This window comes from Mugil cephalus, chromosome 13, assembly GCF_022458985.1.
Source record: "Mugil cephalus isolate CIBA_MC_2020 chromosome 13, CIBA_Mcephalus_1.1, whole genome shotgun sequence".
Taxonomy (NCBI): domain Eukaryota; kingdom Metazoa; phylum Chordata; class Actinopteri; order Mugiliformes; family Mugilidae; genus Mugil; species Mugil cephalus.
In genome coordinates this window covers 1921341-1938212 of record NC_061782.1, presented here as the reverse complement: position 1 = coordinate 1938212, position 16872 = coordinate 1921341, and the positions used below count along the sequence as shown (strand labels likewise).

Sequence of the window (16872 nt, the reverse complement as noted above, 5' to 3'; positions counted from 1 at the left end):
CACAAACTGGATCAGACAGATAGTTACCTTTCTAGGGAGATACACACCATGAAGCCAACGCTGGACAACAGACCAAAACGAAAAATAAAAACATAATGGGTTGACGTTGTCACCCAACCAATCATGCAAATTAGTTGAATGATGTCAGAAATGAGGAGGTTGATGACGTAGACTGGAGCACCGTGATCCTTTCTGACCTGCAGGAAAACATTGGTAAAAGGAACTAAAGCAGTTGTTAACATGCTTCATGTTGTTGCTAAAACGCCTTGAACCTATGTTGAGAGAATGACTAGAGTCTAGTCTTTAATTGTCATATAAGTCAGATCATTTATTAAGTAGAGATAGAAGTAGTTCACTGAGTAAAAGTCAACAAGAATTAAACAGAACTAGTATCTTTTCATTGATGGTCAATACGGCTGCTACAGACTGACTGACAAAGGTTTTCTATGTGCAGAGAATATTTATCAAATACAGATACTGACAGACTGTACACAACACATCATTATAAATACACACATCTCTTATAATGGACTCACCATAGAAGACAGTGAGTAGATGGCCAGTAGGGTCAGAGGAAGGCAGACGCAGATGATGATCCATGTAAAAACATACAAGATGAATCCTTCACTGCCTCCAAAGCAGCCAAACACGTAGGATGAGTTTTGATAATTGTTGTTACTGATGTTGGTGTCATTAAAACTTTCATCCCATGAGGTGTTGTTAATGTGCAACTCCTCCATTGTTCGATATTTACCTTCATAAGTTGTAAGATCTCATCTGAATGAGTTCCTCACTCTAGCATTGGTTCTGTCCTCTGCATCTAAACAGCAGAATGGGACATGTAGCAGGTTTCTGATCATTTAAATCTGCTCATATGAGGAAGTGAGATATGAGGTCAGATATGATCATGAAATGTACAGAATCATGATGAAAGACGTCAGCAAAACATCCTCCAAGAATCATTTAGAGCTTCAAAAGTCTACAACAGATTTTCTATTAATCCAGTTTGAGGGTTTGTTTCACCTTCTTTATTTTTTATGTTGCACCAAATATTTTATACATTACAGAGATGCAGTGTGATCTATGAGCGGCCGTAACAACACGTTGTCAGGAAAGAAAGTAGATGACAAACTGGAACTTGAACAACACTAAAAGCGGTGAGTGTATAATTTTTTATTCCAGTCATTATAAAAATCTACTTAAATTTTTAAGCAAGGGAAACACTTAATGTTTATACGTTACATTATTATTCTTTTCTTTGAAGCATTTAAAATAAGATGTTGGAGAATTTCTTTTCGACCTTTGTTCAGGTCTTCTGATATGTGCAGCGAGTTACTGGATTCTACCAATCTGTTGCAGTGAGTGAGAAAGTGGGAGGAAGTAGTACCAGCAAAAAAGACATCAGTAGGATCAACAAAATGATCTGGAAGGCTGGACATTTGAGTGGTAAAGAGTGGAGTCTTTGTCTCAGTGAGGAACAAGACGACACAGGAAAAAATTGCTCTCTGTTATGGACAATCCATCCCATCACTACACTAAACATTAGAGGGTAAGCGGAGCTTGTTCTCCAGTAGACTGATTCTGCTCCACTGTCATAGTGAACACTCCAGAACTTCTTTTATTCCCTACTCTATCAGCTGTATAAAAGCTCACCTTTCTGTAACAATTAAGCTACTTTGACCAATTAATTTCCCTTGTGGATTATTAAAGCCTGTCTAAGTCTATACTCACTTAAGGAGTTGTGAATTTTCACATGTTCAGAGCTAGTGACAGATAAACAGTGGTTCAGTTTTATTGATTCTTATCAGGAGAAAAACTTTTTATCAGTGTGATAAGTTGCTGCTGTGTCCTCAGCAAAACCTCAACCCCCTGAACTGACAGTCCAGAGACTATACACTGATGCAGGGTTACACAACTCAACTCAAACCTCAACCACTTTATGGTTAATGCATTGTTACCTCAAAGTAAAGTGAACCTGGCAAATTCCATTCTGCATAAACTGTGTAGATGGACTCTAAGGTCAAAGGAAGGAAGATGCAAATTGTAATCAAACTATCTTTGCCTCTATAGCAGCCATGTCTGGTGCTGTAGCTTCCATAATGATGATCAGTGCTATAGTATACAGTATAACTGTAGTAGAAATATGTTACTATGTCAAATGAGAACATAAAGGGATATGAACAACTACCTGGCAGGTCAACAATGGATTTCATGGCCTGACTGCTTCTGTAGACCAGGCTTTTCCCCATGGGGCCAAATGAAGTGGATTTGATGGATTTTACTCTATTTCTTACAGATGTTGTTGTCTCGTGCGCTCGTGCGGGCTGATAAATGCTACCGTTTCTGGCTTGTTGAACCTTGATGATTTGTTTGTTTCTGCTGAAACATGGGACAAACACATGGAGCATCTGCACACTTTGTTTCTCAGCTTGACGGAGGCTGGTTTGACGATTAATTTGTCCAAATGTGAGTTTGTGAAGATGATAGTGACCTACCTTGGCAAGATGTTGGGTGGAGGTCGGGTTCATCCTGTTAAGGCAAAGCTGGAGATCATTGTGGCTTTCCCTAAACAAAAACCTGCACTGAGCCTTGCCACTATTTTGCAGTGGTAAGTTATTAGAGGGGGTTTTATAAAATAAATAAATAAAAATAAAACCACGTAGTCTCATCTTTGTCTGACCTGTTTGCCAGTCATTTAAACTAACAACGTTTTCTATGACATGCACCTGTTCTTAAGCCCTTCAAGTTAACTGTGGATGATAGTGATAGCAGAGGGGTCTACTGGGATAGAGCATCCAATTTCTTATTTTTCGAACAAAAACTTGATCAAAACTGTGACACCATCAATTAAAAGGAGACCTAGCCACTTTGACCCGAGCGCCCCCTGTAAAGGAGGCTGAGTGAGATACGTGCGCTATAGATGATATAAACGCACAACAGCTTGCACCATTCCGAACATGTAATACACCCAAATGACAGGGAGAGACTTGTCTAAAAGCCTCTATCGGACATTGCCACCTAAACGAAACACAAATAAAACCCCAAGCAATTGTATGGGAACAATTGACAAAAACACAAATATGGTGAATGTGTCATTTAGTGCTTGTGGTAACCTCACCAATTCAAGATAATCACGGAAATCATTACCATATGAACGCAGAGGTGCTGCCGATTACAACAATGTCTGTCTCTTCACTGTGTGTCAAAAGCTCAGAGAGCTAGAAGCCAAAGAGTCACGAAAACAGCATTCGCAAAATTCATAAAGTATGTCTCACCTTTCCTGTTTTGTGATTAAAGTTAGATTCCAGCTCCAAAAACGCTGATAATGACTTCTCCTATGACTCTGTGTCAGTTTGAAATGAATCATGAAGCTCCCGTTGGTTTACATAAAAAGGAAGAGGTTTCTAGTGTAGGGTCTTGTCACAATGCGACTTTTGGGTTAACTTTGGTCCGGATCATCATTGGTGGTTGTAAAGATAAATTTGGACATGGCTTTTGATTCTCTAGACTATGATTGGTCAATAGAGGTGTCAATCGTTAAAATGCTTGTCGACATATTCTCCTGTGAGTTTCACTGAAGGCCTCCTTTTACACACGGTTTGGGTGAATTTTGAAACTGAGTCAAAAACACTGGTTGCACATATGGTGGCAAAATGTGACAAAGCACAATTGGTGGTTCCGCCTGGACAAACCTGGGCTAAAGCATCTCTTAAAATGTTCAGATTCACCTTTTACCATGTACTTTTGCGCAGTTACTCATCAGATTTTACATTTCTAATTCATGTTTGAATTAAGTTTTGATCCCACATATCAGGAGTGGTTTTTATTCTAAATAATGTGGGTTTTTTTTAGGCAAGAACAGAAGCTTATGTTTTGTATTTTGTTCCAGATTAATTTTCTCTGACACAGTAACGTATATCTTTATTCTGACACTTTTGAAGCAATCTCACAGGTGTTTGTGTCACAGGTGTATTCATACAGCATTATACACATTACACTATAATTCAAACAATATGTAAACTACATAATCAATTCCACTTAGATTAAAAATAAATTAGACTCACCGGTGCCTCTTTACGAGTTCCTGTTTAACCAAGTTTTCCCCTTTAACCGCTCCTGGTTGAATGACCTAGTTTTGTCCTATCCCTCTTAAGAAATGATGAAATCCTCCGGTCAATGTTTTATCTCCAACTTCTGCTCAAGTGCTAAAGTCCTAAATCTCACATTAGAAAGGTCGCTTCAAATCTGCCAATGTGAAGGGTTAGGCTTACTTCAGGCCCCACTGCCTAAACAGAAGTGTGCACTGTACACACACATGCATGTGCAGCAGTTCACCAGTCCTCAGCACTACAGGCCATCTCAGCTGGGCTCCACCAAGCAGCAACAGAGGAGACGCAGAATCAGGCACAACAAACTATTCACACACACAAACACTACAAAAAGAGTCTACAGAGGAACTTAATTACTTCATCAAATGAAAACTGCGAACATTTCATTGGAGACAGAGTCAAGTATTTATTATTATGTGCAACAACATTTTTGACATGTGTACATGCTGTTGTTATTCATGTTGTTTATCTGATGATTCCTGAAACTGCATTTTCACAACTCTATTCGCTCACGTTCTCTCCTGCATCTAAACAGTCTACAGCAGACTGTGACATGAACGAAGCTTTATATTTGTCATATGAGGAAGTGATATATTTGGTCAGATAGGATTAATATCACATACATAATCAGGAAGGATGTCAGCAGATATTCTTCTGAGAAATATCTTCCGAGTGTAATTTAACACTTGAAATTCATACAACAGAAATTCTATCAATCCAGTTTGATGGCTTGTTTCACCTTCTTCCTTTTAATGTTTCACTGGATATTTGTTGTGTGTGTAAATTTATTAATTACAGGGATGCAGTGTGATCAGTGTTCATTCATCACAACTTTTTAAAAACATACACAGCAGCTCATTTACCTCTCTGGTACAGTCAGAGTTACAGTCATGATTCATGAAAGCTGAAGGTGCTGAGGTCTGGAAACATATCAGATATGAGGTGAATAAATATAATATGTCAGTCCATGATCAGCTGTCAGTGATTATCACATTAAGACTGTGTTTCAGTGATCAAGATGAACAATGTCATTATCAATATCACATTATCATCATCAATATGAATCAGTCTTTGAGATCTTCTACTAAAACATCCAACTAACAAACATGCATGAATAAATAATGTAGAAAGTGCTGAGTTTGTTTTCTGTTCTCATCTCTATTCCCAGAGATAGAAATAGACTGAATGTTTAAACATGGATGATGAGCAAATGAAAGTATTTTCAGACTAGGAAGCATCACATTTCTCTTTTCCTGTTACTGACTGCATGGACACACTGAAGTGATAAGATATAAGACAATGTTTATTTATCCCACGTATGCGAAATTTCCTTGTCACAGTTGAGCAGAATTAGGCAAGAATATAACAAAAAACAATAAAAAACAATAACAATTTTGAAACAATATACAAAAAACAACAGCACTCTGAAAATGTATATATATATATATATATATTATATATATATATATATATATATATATATATATATATATATATATATATGAGAAAATAGAAATATGAGAACATTCTGTATATGCAATGTGGAATGGAAATTAAAATAGCTAAAAACTGGAAATATAATTTAATTACTAAGATCATGAAATGTAAACAGTGAGGGAAGGCAGTGCAAAACCAATGGATGGGTTAAATGGAGAGAAAGAATTCCCCACTGAGGGATCAATGGAGGAGAAACATAATCACATCATATAGACCTTTAATTAAATAAATGATCAACAGCAGTTTTATTTAGCGCTTTATAAGCAACAACAACTTGAATAATGACACATTCAGATTCACTCTTCTAGTTTAGAAACTGTCACCCTGCAGAACGCTCAGCTTTAGAGAGAAACTTGTTACTTGTTGGATCTCTGCTGTCTCAGTGTCAGCTGTACAACAGTTGGTGATGAGCTGCTTTAAAGGGAGACAATATGTAGCAGAGACTTCTACCTGGATCTCTGTGTTCTGCAGTCAGAAATGACAGCAGCTCCACCTGCTGGCCACTGCCTCCTACTACAACAATTTAACTAAAACTTCTACTTCCTGCCTACATGAAGCTGACTGTGTACATGCTGTCGTTATTCATGCTGTTCATCTGTTGATTCCTGAAGCTCCATTCTGCAACAACACAGTGAGGCCAAAATCTTGTCTGTGGTTCCTTTCCTCATGAAAATGTACAAAATCAAGTCTGCAAGAGGACTCAGCTGAATGAGAATCTCAGACACAATGATGAAGCTAGAGTTCATTCTGTCTTCTCCTGCCAGTAACCAAACGATGCTGGGTAGGAACAGCAGTATGTAAATAAGCAGCACTACGACCAAAACTGCAACAATTCTTCGTTTTTCATCAGAGGAGACACTGATGGATGCAGACAGGGCTTTAAGAGTCCCACCCAGGAAGAAGATGAACAGAGGGAGGGGGAGGAGGATGTGGACTGCATACATGGCGAGTGCCACATTGTAAGAAGGGAAATAAAGCAATGGGAGGAAATAAACAAGAGGAAGGATCCAGACTAGGACACAGACCACCACAGAGGTCTTGATGGTTCTTCTGAATCTGTACCACAGCGGCCTGACGATGAGCAAATACCTGTAATGAAAGACAGACACACATAGACAGTCTTTGAGGAGCATCAGAATTATAGACTAATAAAATGGTTAGACACAGACGTAGATACACACAAACTGGATCAGACAGATAGTTACCATTCTAGGGAGATACACACCATGAAGCCAACACTGGAGAACAGACCATAAAAGTAAAAATAAACGATGATAATGTTGCAGTTGGTTGTCACCCAACCAATCATGCAAATTAGTTGAATGATGTCAGAAATGAGGAGGTTGATGACATAGACTGGAGCACCATGATCCTTTCTGACCTGCAGGAAAACATTGGTAAAAGGAACTAAAGCAGTTGTTAACATGCTTCATGCTGAGACTAAAAGCCTTGAACCTATGTTGAGAGAATGACTAGAGTCTAGTCTTTAATCGTCATATAAGTCAGATCATTTATTAAGTAGAGATAGAAGTAGTTCGTTGAGTAAAAGTCAAGAAGAATTAAACAGAACTAGTATCTTTTCATTGATGGTCAATACGGCTGCTACAGACTGACTGACAAAGGTTTTCTATGTGCAGAGAATATTTATCAAATACAGATACTGACAGACTGTACACAACACATCATTATAAATACACACATCTGTTATAATGGACTCACCACAGAAGACAGTGAGCAGATGGCCAGTAGGGTCAGAAGAAGGCCGACGCAGATGATGATCCATGTAACAACATAAAAGATGAAGCCTTCACTGCTTTCAAAGCAGCCAAAGTCGTCGGCTGAGTCTTGATGAATGTTGATACTGACGTTGGTGTCATTAAAACTTTCATCCCATGAAGTGTTGTTAATGTGCAACTCCTCCATTGTTTAATATTTACCTTCATAAGTTGTAAGATCTCATCTGAATGAGTTCCTCACTCTAGTGTTGGTTCTGTCCTCTGCATCTAAACAGCAGAATGTGACATGTAGCAGGTTTCTGATCATTTAAATCTGCTCATATGAGGAAGTGAGATATGAGGTCAGATATGATCATGAAATGTACAGAATTATCATGAAAGACATTAGCAAAACATCCTCCAAGAATCATTAGTTTTTTATGTTGCACCAAATATTTTATACATTACAGAGATGCAGTGTGATCTATGAGCGGCCGAAACAACATGTTGTCAGGAAAGAAACTAGATGACAAACTGGAACTGGAATAAAACTAAAAGCTGTGAGTTTATACTGTTTTATTCTAGTCATTATAAAAGATGACTTGTGACAATGTTTATATGTTAGATTATTATTGTTTTCTTTGAAGAGAATTTCCTTTCTGCCTAGTTTTATTGATTTTCATCAGCAGGAAAACTTTATATCATGGTTATAAGTTGCTGCTGTAAAATGGTTAGACACGGACGTAGATACACACAAACTGGGTCAGATAGATAGTTACCTTTCTAGGGAGATACACACCATGAAGCCATATGGAGGGAACCATCTGCCAAAGGCCAGCCGAGTAGAAAAAGAGAGGATAGAGAGAAAAGCAGGAGAAACAAGATAAACAATCTTCTGTCATAGATACATATACTGAACTGAAGGAAACATGTAGAATTTAATAATACAATATATAGCTGGTGATGTTATGTGAGAGTACAAGAAGAATCATGGTCAGGCATGGAGAATGGGGGGAAGAGGGAGACACAGTAGTTAGTAATAGAAAAGAAATTCTAAGACAGGAGGTCAGAGACATATATCCATCTAAGAACCAGATGAACCAAGACGATCCTGTCAAGTAGGGGGGAGGTTGTAGGTGAGGACCCTGATGCAGGACTATAGATGAGGCACGAAGTTCAAACAAAAAGCATTTAACAAACAAAAGGCCCCACAAGCATGGCAGGAAAATACAAAATCCAAAAATCGAAAGAAATCATCAACATGACGTGGAAACATGGAACATGGCATGAAGACATTAAGCTAACATTAATGACGCGACAAGGAACAAAGGGAAAGGCAGGGCTATATATACACATGAGGACTGAGAGATGACAAGACACAGGTGAGACGCATGAGGGCAATCGGGAGGCCGGCAAGACGCGTCGGGCCGTTCAGGAACGCAGGTGTGGGCTGCCAGTGCGGCGACTAGCTCAGGATCGGGAACGTAGACATGGGCTGCCGGTGTGGCGACCGGCTCCTCTGGAACGTGAGCGATGGGAGCAAGCAGCTCCTCGGGAACGTGGGCGATGGGAGCAAGCAGCTCCTCTGGAACGTGGGCGATGGGAGCAAGCGGCTCCTCGGGAATGTGGGCGATGGGAGCAAGCAGCTCCTCTGGAACGTGGGCGATGGGAGCAAGCGGCTCCTCGGGAACGTGGGCGATGGGAGCAAGCAGCTCCTCAGGAACGTGGGCGATGGGAGCAAGCAGCTCCTCGGGAACGTGGGCAATGGGAGCAAGCAGCTCCTCTGGAACGTGGGCGATGGGAGCAAGCGGCTCCTCGGGAATGTGGGTGATGGGAGCAAGCAGCTCCTCTGGAACGTGGGCGATGGGAGCAAGCGGCTCCTCGGGAATGTGGGTGATGGGAGCAAGCAGCTCCTCTGGAACGTGGGCGATGGGAGCAAGCGGCTCCTCGGGAACGTGGGCGATGGGAGCAAGCAGCTCCTCAGGAACGTGGGCGATGGGAGCAAGCAGCTCCTCTGGAACGTGGGCGATGGGAGCAAGCGGCTCCTCGGGAATGTGGGTGATGGGAGCAAGCAGCTCCTCTGGAACCTGGGCGATGGGAGCAAGCAGCTCCTCTGGAACGTGGGCGATGGGAGCAAGCGGCTCCTCGGGAACGTGGGCGATGGGAGCAAGCAGCTCCTCTGGAACGTGGGCGATGGGAGCAAGCAGCTCCTCGGGAACGTGGGCGATGGGAGCAAGCAGCTCCTCAGGAACGGGAACGTGGGATGCTGCGGGCGGCCGGGACTGGGTGCGCAGGCACTGGGTGCGCAGGTGCTGGGAGCGCTGCTGGCGGCCAGGTCCGGAGCTGCCTTACTGCAGGTCTGCCTCCCTGGCAGCCAAGAGGGCCATGCCTCCCAGTCGGGGTCCTCCTAGCCAGGCGAGTGCCCTCAAAATGGGCCTGGAAATCCCACATGAGCCAGGGCTTGTATTCAAGCAAGAGTTCTTGATAATACGAAATCACTTGCCTTTTTGCGTGTTCCTCATCAAAAATGAAGTCTGCTGGGTCCATACTGGTCGCGTCGTTCTGTCAAGTGTAGGAAGGTTGTAGGTGAGGACCCAGATGCAGGACTATAGATGAGGCACGGAGTTCTCCTTGGTCTTGGTAACCATGTGCTATGCACCGGGGGGGTGGTTCTCGGGGGCTGGGTCTCCTGACCTGACTATGGCCCCTGGTAATGGTCTCACTCATGTTTAGGGATTGCCCACATGCATGTGTGATGTCACCTGCCAGCTCATGCCTCACGCCTGCTCTTTCACTCTGTCACTATATGTCCTATCGTTGCTCCTATTAGCTCCTATATTGGGACACACTTTCCCCTCCTGGACTCTCCCATCTCTCCAGAGACCTACACAGCACCACCCTGTGTAAGGTGTCTTGGGAAACACGGAACTTTACACCCCACCAGTTCCTACTAGCGCCACACGCCTCTCTTCCACTGTCCATCCTTCCACATCTTCGCAACCTCATATAAAGTTGACACCTTGTGGTGTTTGACTATGTAGACAAATACAGACAAAAGAAAAAAAAAAAGAGTCTTCAAGAAAGTCCAGTTGCTCTAGTTTCAGCTTTATTTTTTGGATGTACCCTGACTTGGGCCTAATTTAATTTATCCCTTTACTGGTGCCGAAGTCCAGGATATTCCTTTTTGAACTACAAAATACTTTTTAAAACAGTTTTTCCATGATGCATTAGATTATATAAAAAAAAAAACTAAAAAAACAGAAGAGGATGTGGGAATAATGATGCCACCAGCATCCCCTATTGCAGGGATGCATGTCAGATCTCAACAATCTCATATTTCATAAACAACATACACCTCATCTGCTTTTCAGAAGTCGTTTATGAGGAAACTTCAGCGTGTTCTTTCTTTACTTTACCGTAGGCTTCGCGCAGCGTACAGAAGTCGTTCTGTTGGTCATCCAGAGGCGTTGAAAGGTAAATTTGAATTCTTCATTAAGATCTCAGTACAGCAACAAAGATGGGAACGCAAATTGTATGGAAAATGACTTTATATTGCTACAGAAGTCGTTTACTTGAATGTAAATCCAAGAATAATTAGAAAGATTGTATTTACATTTAATACCTAGATGATAATGTTACAGTGATGTTAATTGTATGTGCCCCATGGTTTTATCACATAAAAGATGTTGTGTTGTTTATGTATTATTTTTGCAGCTTACTGATGTATGTAAAATAACAGCGGTGGGCTGCAGAGTTTTCAGTGACATTACTTAATTGAATTTAGAACAATATTATTTACCGTATTTAGTTTTACAGTGCACTGTGACTAATATGGTACATAAAGTGCACATACACTGCAAATATAATACAGAGGTTTAAGTAAATAAAGAAGCGAGTGTGGCTGCAGTGAACATCTGTTTTCTAATTGGGCAAAGAAAAAAACAAAATATGAAACTGAATACTACTAAGACTGTTCAGCAATGTGCTCATATGATCTTTGTTTACTCTTTTCTGCCTCTCATTAATCCACTGAGAACTTCTGCTTATACTCTTCAAGGCTTCAAGGAAATGATGACAGTTTGGTTATATAACAGCGCTGTGTGTTGTGACAATACACTTACAACGAGATCTTCCACTGAGATGGGATCACAAAAATCACAGAGTCAAAGAGTCAAAGATGGGGTCAAAAAAAGTTTCTTTCCAAGAAACTTTACAGCATAACTGCTGCGAATGCAATGTACGTGTGAATCTGTTTACTATGGGACAATTCCAAGAATGAATGGGAAAGATTTTCATGGCTTCCACGACTCTTATTTCAAGTGTGGCCCTGACATTCATGATCTGAAAGTGACCTCTTTCAAATCTTTTCCTCAAGGTGATACAAAAAACTAAAAGAGGGAAGGTTTTCCACGGCATAGAAGTATCTGACTGGACATGTTACCAGATCAGTTGGTTGAATGTACTACCTTCAGTAAATCCCCAAAACGGATTTAAAGTAAAAAAAAAACAAACAAGAAACTGTTGTCCCGGGCAGGACCTCATCTTAATATTTTCAACACAGTGTAGCAGCTTAGTTCAGTAGTTTCCAATCTATTTTTCCAAACGTTTTCTATGGAATCTCAAAGGTTAACCCTAGGAACCTTTAACTCTTATCAACTGTGACTGTCAGGTTTACACTTCCTGTCGACACACACATCTAACACCAGCAGTCTCACAACCCTGAAGGTTACTTTTATACAGCAACACACGTGTAAGTCTTATCATAGTTTTTATACCTCATAATGTGTGCTGTTATCAAATATGAACTTATTTTCCACATCCATGAATTTTGTGTGGTAGTGTTGTGTTATCACCATCAAAATAATACTCTGCACTTAACTCAGGAGACAGAGCTGTTGTCCTTAACCCACCTTTCCCACCCAACTCAGAGACAGCCACATTTTCGTCAGTCTGCCCCAGGATGGCTGTGACTACTGAGGTAGTTTACCACCACCAGGGTGTGACTGTGCAAGCAGATGAAGGGCAGCTGTGACTGGTGGTGGGAAACTACCTCAGTAGTCTTTGACTTTTTAGTAAATCGATGAATTATTATTATCATTTTACCTTTCTAAAAACGGTCTTACGATATAATGTGAAAACAAAAGAACATGTCAAACATGAAATAATGCTTTTGTTGACAAAAATATAATAAAAAAAACATTATGGTTAACCAAAATGAAAGAAATGTCTTAAGTTTACGGTATAAAATGCATTGATTCTAACTGGGGTCATTTTTGATCTAAGGAATAAGAGGAATCAATTATTTAAAGATAAAGAGAAACAAAACACCTAAAGGTGTCCCTGAAAAAAATGTGACTATATGAATTTGGTTAGTAGATCTTAAGTAAACTTTCCAACCACAGGTCACACGTTGAAGAATGGAGGAGGTCAACACCACCTCACCGTACAGCAGCTACAACACCACCACACCGTACAGCACCTACAACAGCAGCTACAACACCACCACACCGTACAGCAGCAACAACAGCACCTACAACAGCACCTCACCGTACAGCAGCAACAACAGCACCTACAACAGCAGCTACAACAGCAGCTACAACAGCACCTCACCGTATAGCAGCTACAACGAGAGCCACCACTTCTGCAACATCAGGAACTTGTGGAACGACTTTGACCTTTTCCACATCTTCGACTACAGCAGCATCACCTTGCACAACGGTTCTGAAACCAACGAAATGGAGTCCCACATCGAGTCTGTTTTATACGTGACGAGGTGGGTCGTCATCTGCATCGGCCTTCCTTTGACCATGGTGGCCATCTACGCCTTTTACACCATGGTGTGTATTTTAATGAACGTGGTGGTGAGTGATATCAACCAAGCAGGTAAAAAAAAAAATAAATAAAAATGACTGTCAATGTTTGATCTGCAGGTGCGGAATGATCACATCGGTCCGATCTACGTCATCAACCTCCTCATCTCTGACCTCATTCAGCTCTGCTGTATGATTGTCTGGGTGACGAAGATCAATTCTCGTCGATCCTACAACATCACGTACTTCATTTACGTCTTCGGCCTGCTGACCAGTGTCGGCTTCATGGTCTGCGTTGCTCTGGAAAGGTAGACATCCCTCCTCCAAGTGTACATGCTGCACTGCATCAGATGTTCACAGTAATTGTGTGTCTCTCTTTGTGCTGCAGGTATTTGATCATCGCCTGGCCGCTGTGGTACCGCTTCAAACGGACCATCAAGGTGTCTGTGGTGGTGTGTGTTTTGGTCTGGACCATTTCCTTTGTCACAATCCTTGTTGTGAGTCTGGCCAATGACTTTATTTATCCATTTATCCTCCTGACCATCTCCCTCCTCCTCCCCTTCCCCCTGCTCGTCTTCTCCCTTGCCGGTACCCTCAAAGCCTTGTCTGCTTCCATCTCGGTCTCCTCCGAGGATAAACGTCGAATTGTGGGCGTTTTGGTTCTGGTCCTGCTCAACTACACTCTCATGTTTCTGCCCACCATCATCTTGTCCTACTGCAGACGAGATGACTCGGCCCTCCACAGCGTGTCTTTCACCTTAATCCAGCTGAGTCCACTTGCAGACTTGATTCTGTATGTTTTCATGAGGAAAGGAGGAATAGAGAAACTTTTGAGCGTATGTAAGATGGATGTTATAAGATCATCACTGGGAGGTAGATTTCTGCTTCATGTAGGCAGATGAAGCAAAGAAACAGAGAGACTTAAGGCTACAGATATGACCCCATGAGATATGTGTCTGGCAAAATTAACAACAAAAGAACAAGTGAAATCAAAGTCCAAAACAGGGTTAAGGTCATTTAGCTTGGGCTGCAGATGTTCTGCAGAGGTATGTGTTGTCTTCTTTGCTGATGAGTCAGTTTTGGTCAAGTTACTTCAAAACGTAATGCATTACTTATTGTTGTTACTATAATTTCAAAGTAATTAGTTACATAACAATATTACTGTCTTTGGATTGTAAGGCATTACATTACTTTTAAGTTACTTTCACCAAAATAACTGGGAACATAGATTTTGTGTTCTCAGTAGATCTTATTACATTCAGTGTAGCTCATTTCCACATCCAGTAGAAGGTGATGTAGAATGACATAATGGCTAAGCTAGGCTAACGCTAACAACAGTACAATATAATGGAGCAGTTATGACTCATGGTTCAATACATATTCTGATAGAGATATTGAAGACATGTTGAAATCAATAGTGCTAGAAGCTACTACTGTATATTGTAACCAAACACCTAAAGAAAGCTGCACCTTGCTACATGTTTCCTTAAATTACTTGTGCTATTTCGTGAGAGATCTTTCGGTTTCGCAACGTAACCGTAATGTTCTTCGTATCCTCTGAGCATCTATCTGAGCACATATCTGGTGAATGTAGAGTCTGACTCTACCGCTGCAGACATCTTCTCCCCAATCAGCTGTTCTCTAGCACTAACAGGAAGTTAATGTGTGCAGGATTTTCTTTTTGTCCTCTGTTGATCTTAAATTTGTATAAAACCACACAATTAATGTAATAAATTTCGTGTTTAAAAATCCATTGTAACATGTGTTACTGACATTTGTACTGGGCAAAATATTACAAAATTTGTAATGCCTTACATTTCCACGTTACAGCAAAAAGTAATGCATTACATTACAGTGTCTGCATGAGGGTGACATGAGGAAAAGCTGGAGAGGAAGTCCACCTCTGCAGATGGGGACGGGACAGTGTGGGGGCCGTGATAGAGGACAGGATGACAGAGGTTGTGGTTTCAGATTCCCTCTTATCATAGACACGCTACAAATCCAGTTACCTTTCCTTCAGTCCTGACTGAAGTGTCGAGTTGAAGTTTAAATATGAACCTCACATGACTGGTGTCATAAAACTCACCTGTAGTTGGACGACACTTGTCACCTGCCTCCAATGAGTGGTTCTCTGATGTTGTCAGAGGCTCCAGACTCAAGGTCAAACCATGCATTACCACTGAGCAAACCTAGGATGTGCAACATAAAAATAAAGACCTTTTAAATTCATCCTTGTACAATTGTCCCTAAAAATAATATGTGACGATGTTCATCTTGATAAATGCGTTAATTCTGACACACATTACGCAGCCACGTCAACCTTTTTTCATACTTAGGTAGTTTAAAGCTTTGAAATGACTCTTGGAGGGGGTTTTGTTTACAGAATATCTGCTCTCTTATCTCTTCTTTACTCTGGTGCTCAGACATTTCATGATCAGATCTGATTCCATGTCACTTCCTCATATGGGCAGATTAAGATCATCAGAAACCTCCCACATGTTACATTCTGCTCTGGACTTTTTAGGTGCAATAAACTTATTTTTTCCTTTCATTCTACTACTACTACTATTTTTTAGTACAATAAATTGCACAATTTATATTATATTTAGCCAGAAATCATATCAAGTTGTGCTAACTGAATACACCTCTATGTTGAGTTAAAGCAGAAATGTCTGTTGATTATTCGTGTACTGTTGCGTTAAGACTACTTCTATTCACAAACACATTTTTTTGTGTGTGCGTGTATAAAAAGCTGATTGATTTGAAGCTATACTGACTAACCCCATGAATCATTTTTTGCATATTCTGCAGCAAGCTTTTAGGATTGTGTCAGATTGTTCTCTGTAGGATGACCCTTTGCAAACTGGTGTGATTCCTTAGTGGTTAATTTCATACATGACAACTTGATTATAAAATAAAAATGATCCTCTCAGTCTATTCAATGAAAGTCCTACTAAAAACTACTAACGATTCTGTCTGTTCCATGATTTGAGTTTCCTGTTTTATTTTGTTTCTTGTTTTTATGTTGGTGTTACTCCCTTGTTTACCTTTAATAGCTGATTGGTTTCTTCCTGTGTGCTCCACCCTCATTAGTTTCACCATGTTTTTCATCTCCATGCTTAAGAGTTTGATTACCTGTCGCCTGAAGGCTGCAGCGCTTTTTGTTAAATTCTGTTCTTCATTAAATACCTTTGGCTTGAACCCCGGCCTCATCGTCTTCTGTCCTGCACTCGGGTTCTCCCTTAAAACCCACCACCCTGACTTGTGCCCTGCTAATCAGTTTGAGTTTTTGCTAAAGAAGCGGCAGCATCTTCTCATGCAGATATAAAGCTTCCTCCTGATAAAAATCAAGAAAACCAAACCGCTGCTTATCTGTCACGGAGCTCAGAATGAATGTGGGAATCATGACTCTAAATCTGCGATTAACAACACGAAACTTTATTTCTTACATAAAATAGAAAACGAATTATGACAAATCTTATATTACATGTAGCAAAGACAAGACTAATAACTTTTCCTTTTTAGAGTTTTATAATTACTTCAGCAAAATAATTTAAACGCACAACCTTTAGTTTTACCATGATTACAGTCTGTCGTGCAGTTGCCTTCGTGACAATGTGACAAAGTTTGAAATTATTACTATTTTTGATGAAGTCTATGTGTCTGGTCTGATGGAAGGACTAGGAACATGTTTACTAGTCTGCTACAATATTTCACACTTACAACTTTGTTTTTGTTTGT

At 40.6% G+C, this 16872-nt stretch overlaps 2 protein-coding genes across 2 annotated transcripts; one reads left to right on the top strand and one right to left on the bottom strand.

Annotated features, from left to right (window-relative positions):
- Positions 1-6184: 6184 nt before the first annotated feature.
- On the bottom strand, positions 6185-7529 carry LOC125019019 (psychosine receptor-like). The gene is made up of 3 exons (XM_047603521.1): positions 7326-7529; positions 6812-6987; positions 6185-6695 (listed from the first exon to the last, which is right to left on the bottom strand). Exons 1-3 carry the CDS (start codon positions 7527-7529, stop codon positions 6185-6187), a joined length of 891 nt encoding a protein of 296 aa, XP_047459477.1.
- Positions 7530-10613: 3084 nt separating this feature from the next.
- Positions 10614-16332, top strand: LOC125018598 (G-protein coupled receptor 4-like). Its single transcript, XM_047602618.1, has 4 exons — positions 10614-10795; positions 12724-13158; positions 13252-13439; positions 13520-16332. Exons 2-4 carry the CDS (start codon positions 12739-12741, stop codon positions 14031-14033), a joined length of 1122 nt encoding a protein of 373 aa, XP_047458574.1. The 5' UTR covers positions 10614-10795; positions 12724-12738; the 3' UTR covers positions 14034-16332.
- Positions 16333-16872: the final 540 nt, after the last annotated feature.

Bases quoted from the DNA above. Each gene is read 5' to 3' on its own strand.
- LOC125019019 (XM_047603521.1), bottom strand. From the start codon at position 7,529: ATGGAGGAGTTGCACATTAACAACACTTCATGGGATGAAAGTTTTAAT. The intron at 6,988-7,325 runs GTGAGTCCATTA...GTTTTCCTGCAG, and splicing joins TCTGCTCACTGTCTTCTGTG to GTCAGAAAGGATCATGGTGC. The intron at 6,696-6,811 runs GTAACTATCTGT...CTTTCATTACAG, and splicing joins GTGTGTATCTCCCTAGAATG to GTATTTGCTCATCGTCAGGC.
- LOC125018598 (XM_047602618.1), top strand. From the start codon at position 12,739: ATGGAGGAGGTCAACACCACCTCACCGTACAGCAGCTACAACACCACC. The intron at 13,159-13,251 runs GTGTGTATTTTA...TTTGATCTGCAG, and splicing joins TCTACGCCTTTTACACCATG to GTGCGGAATGATCACATCGG. The intron at 13,440-13,519 runs GTAGACATCCCT...TTTGTGCTGCAG, and splicing joins GTCTGCGTTGCTCTGGAAAG to GTATTTGATCATCGCCTGGC.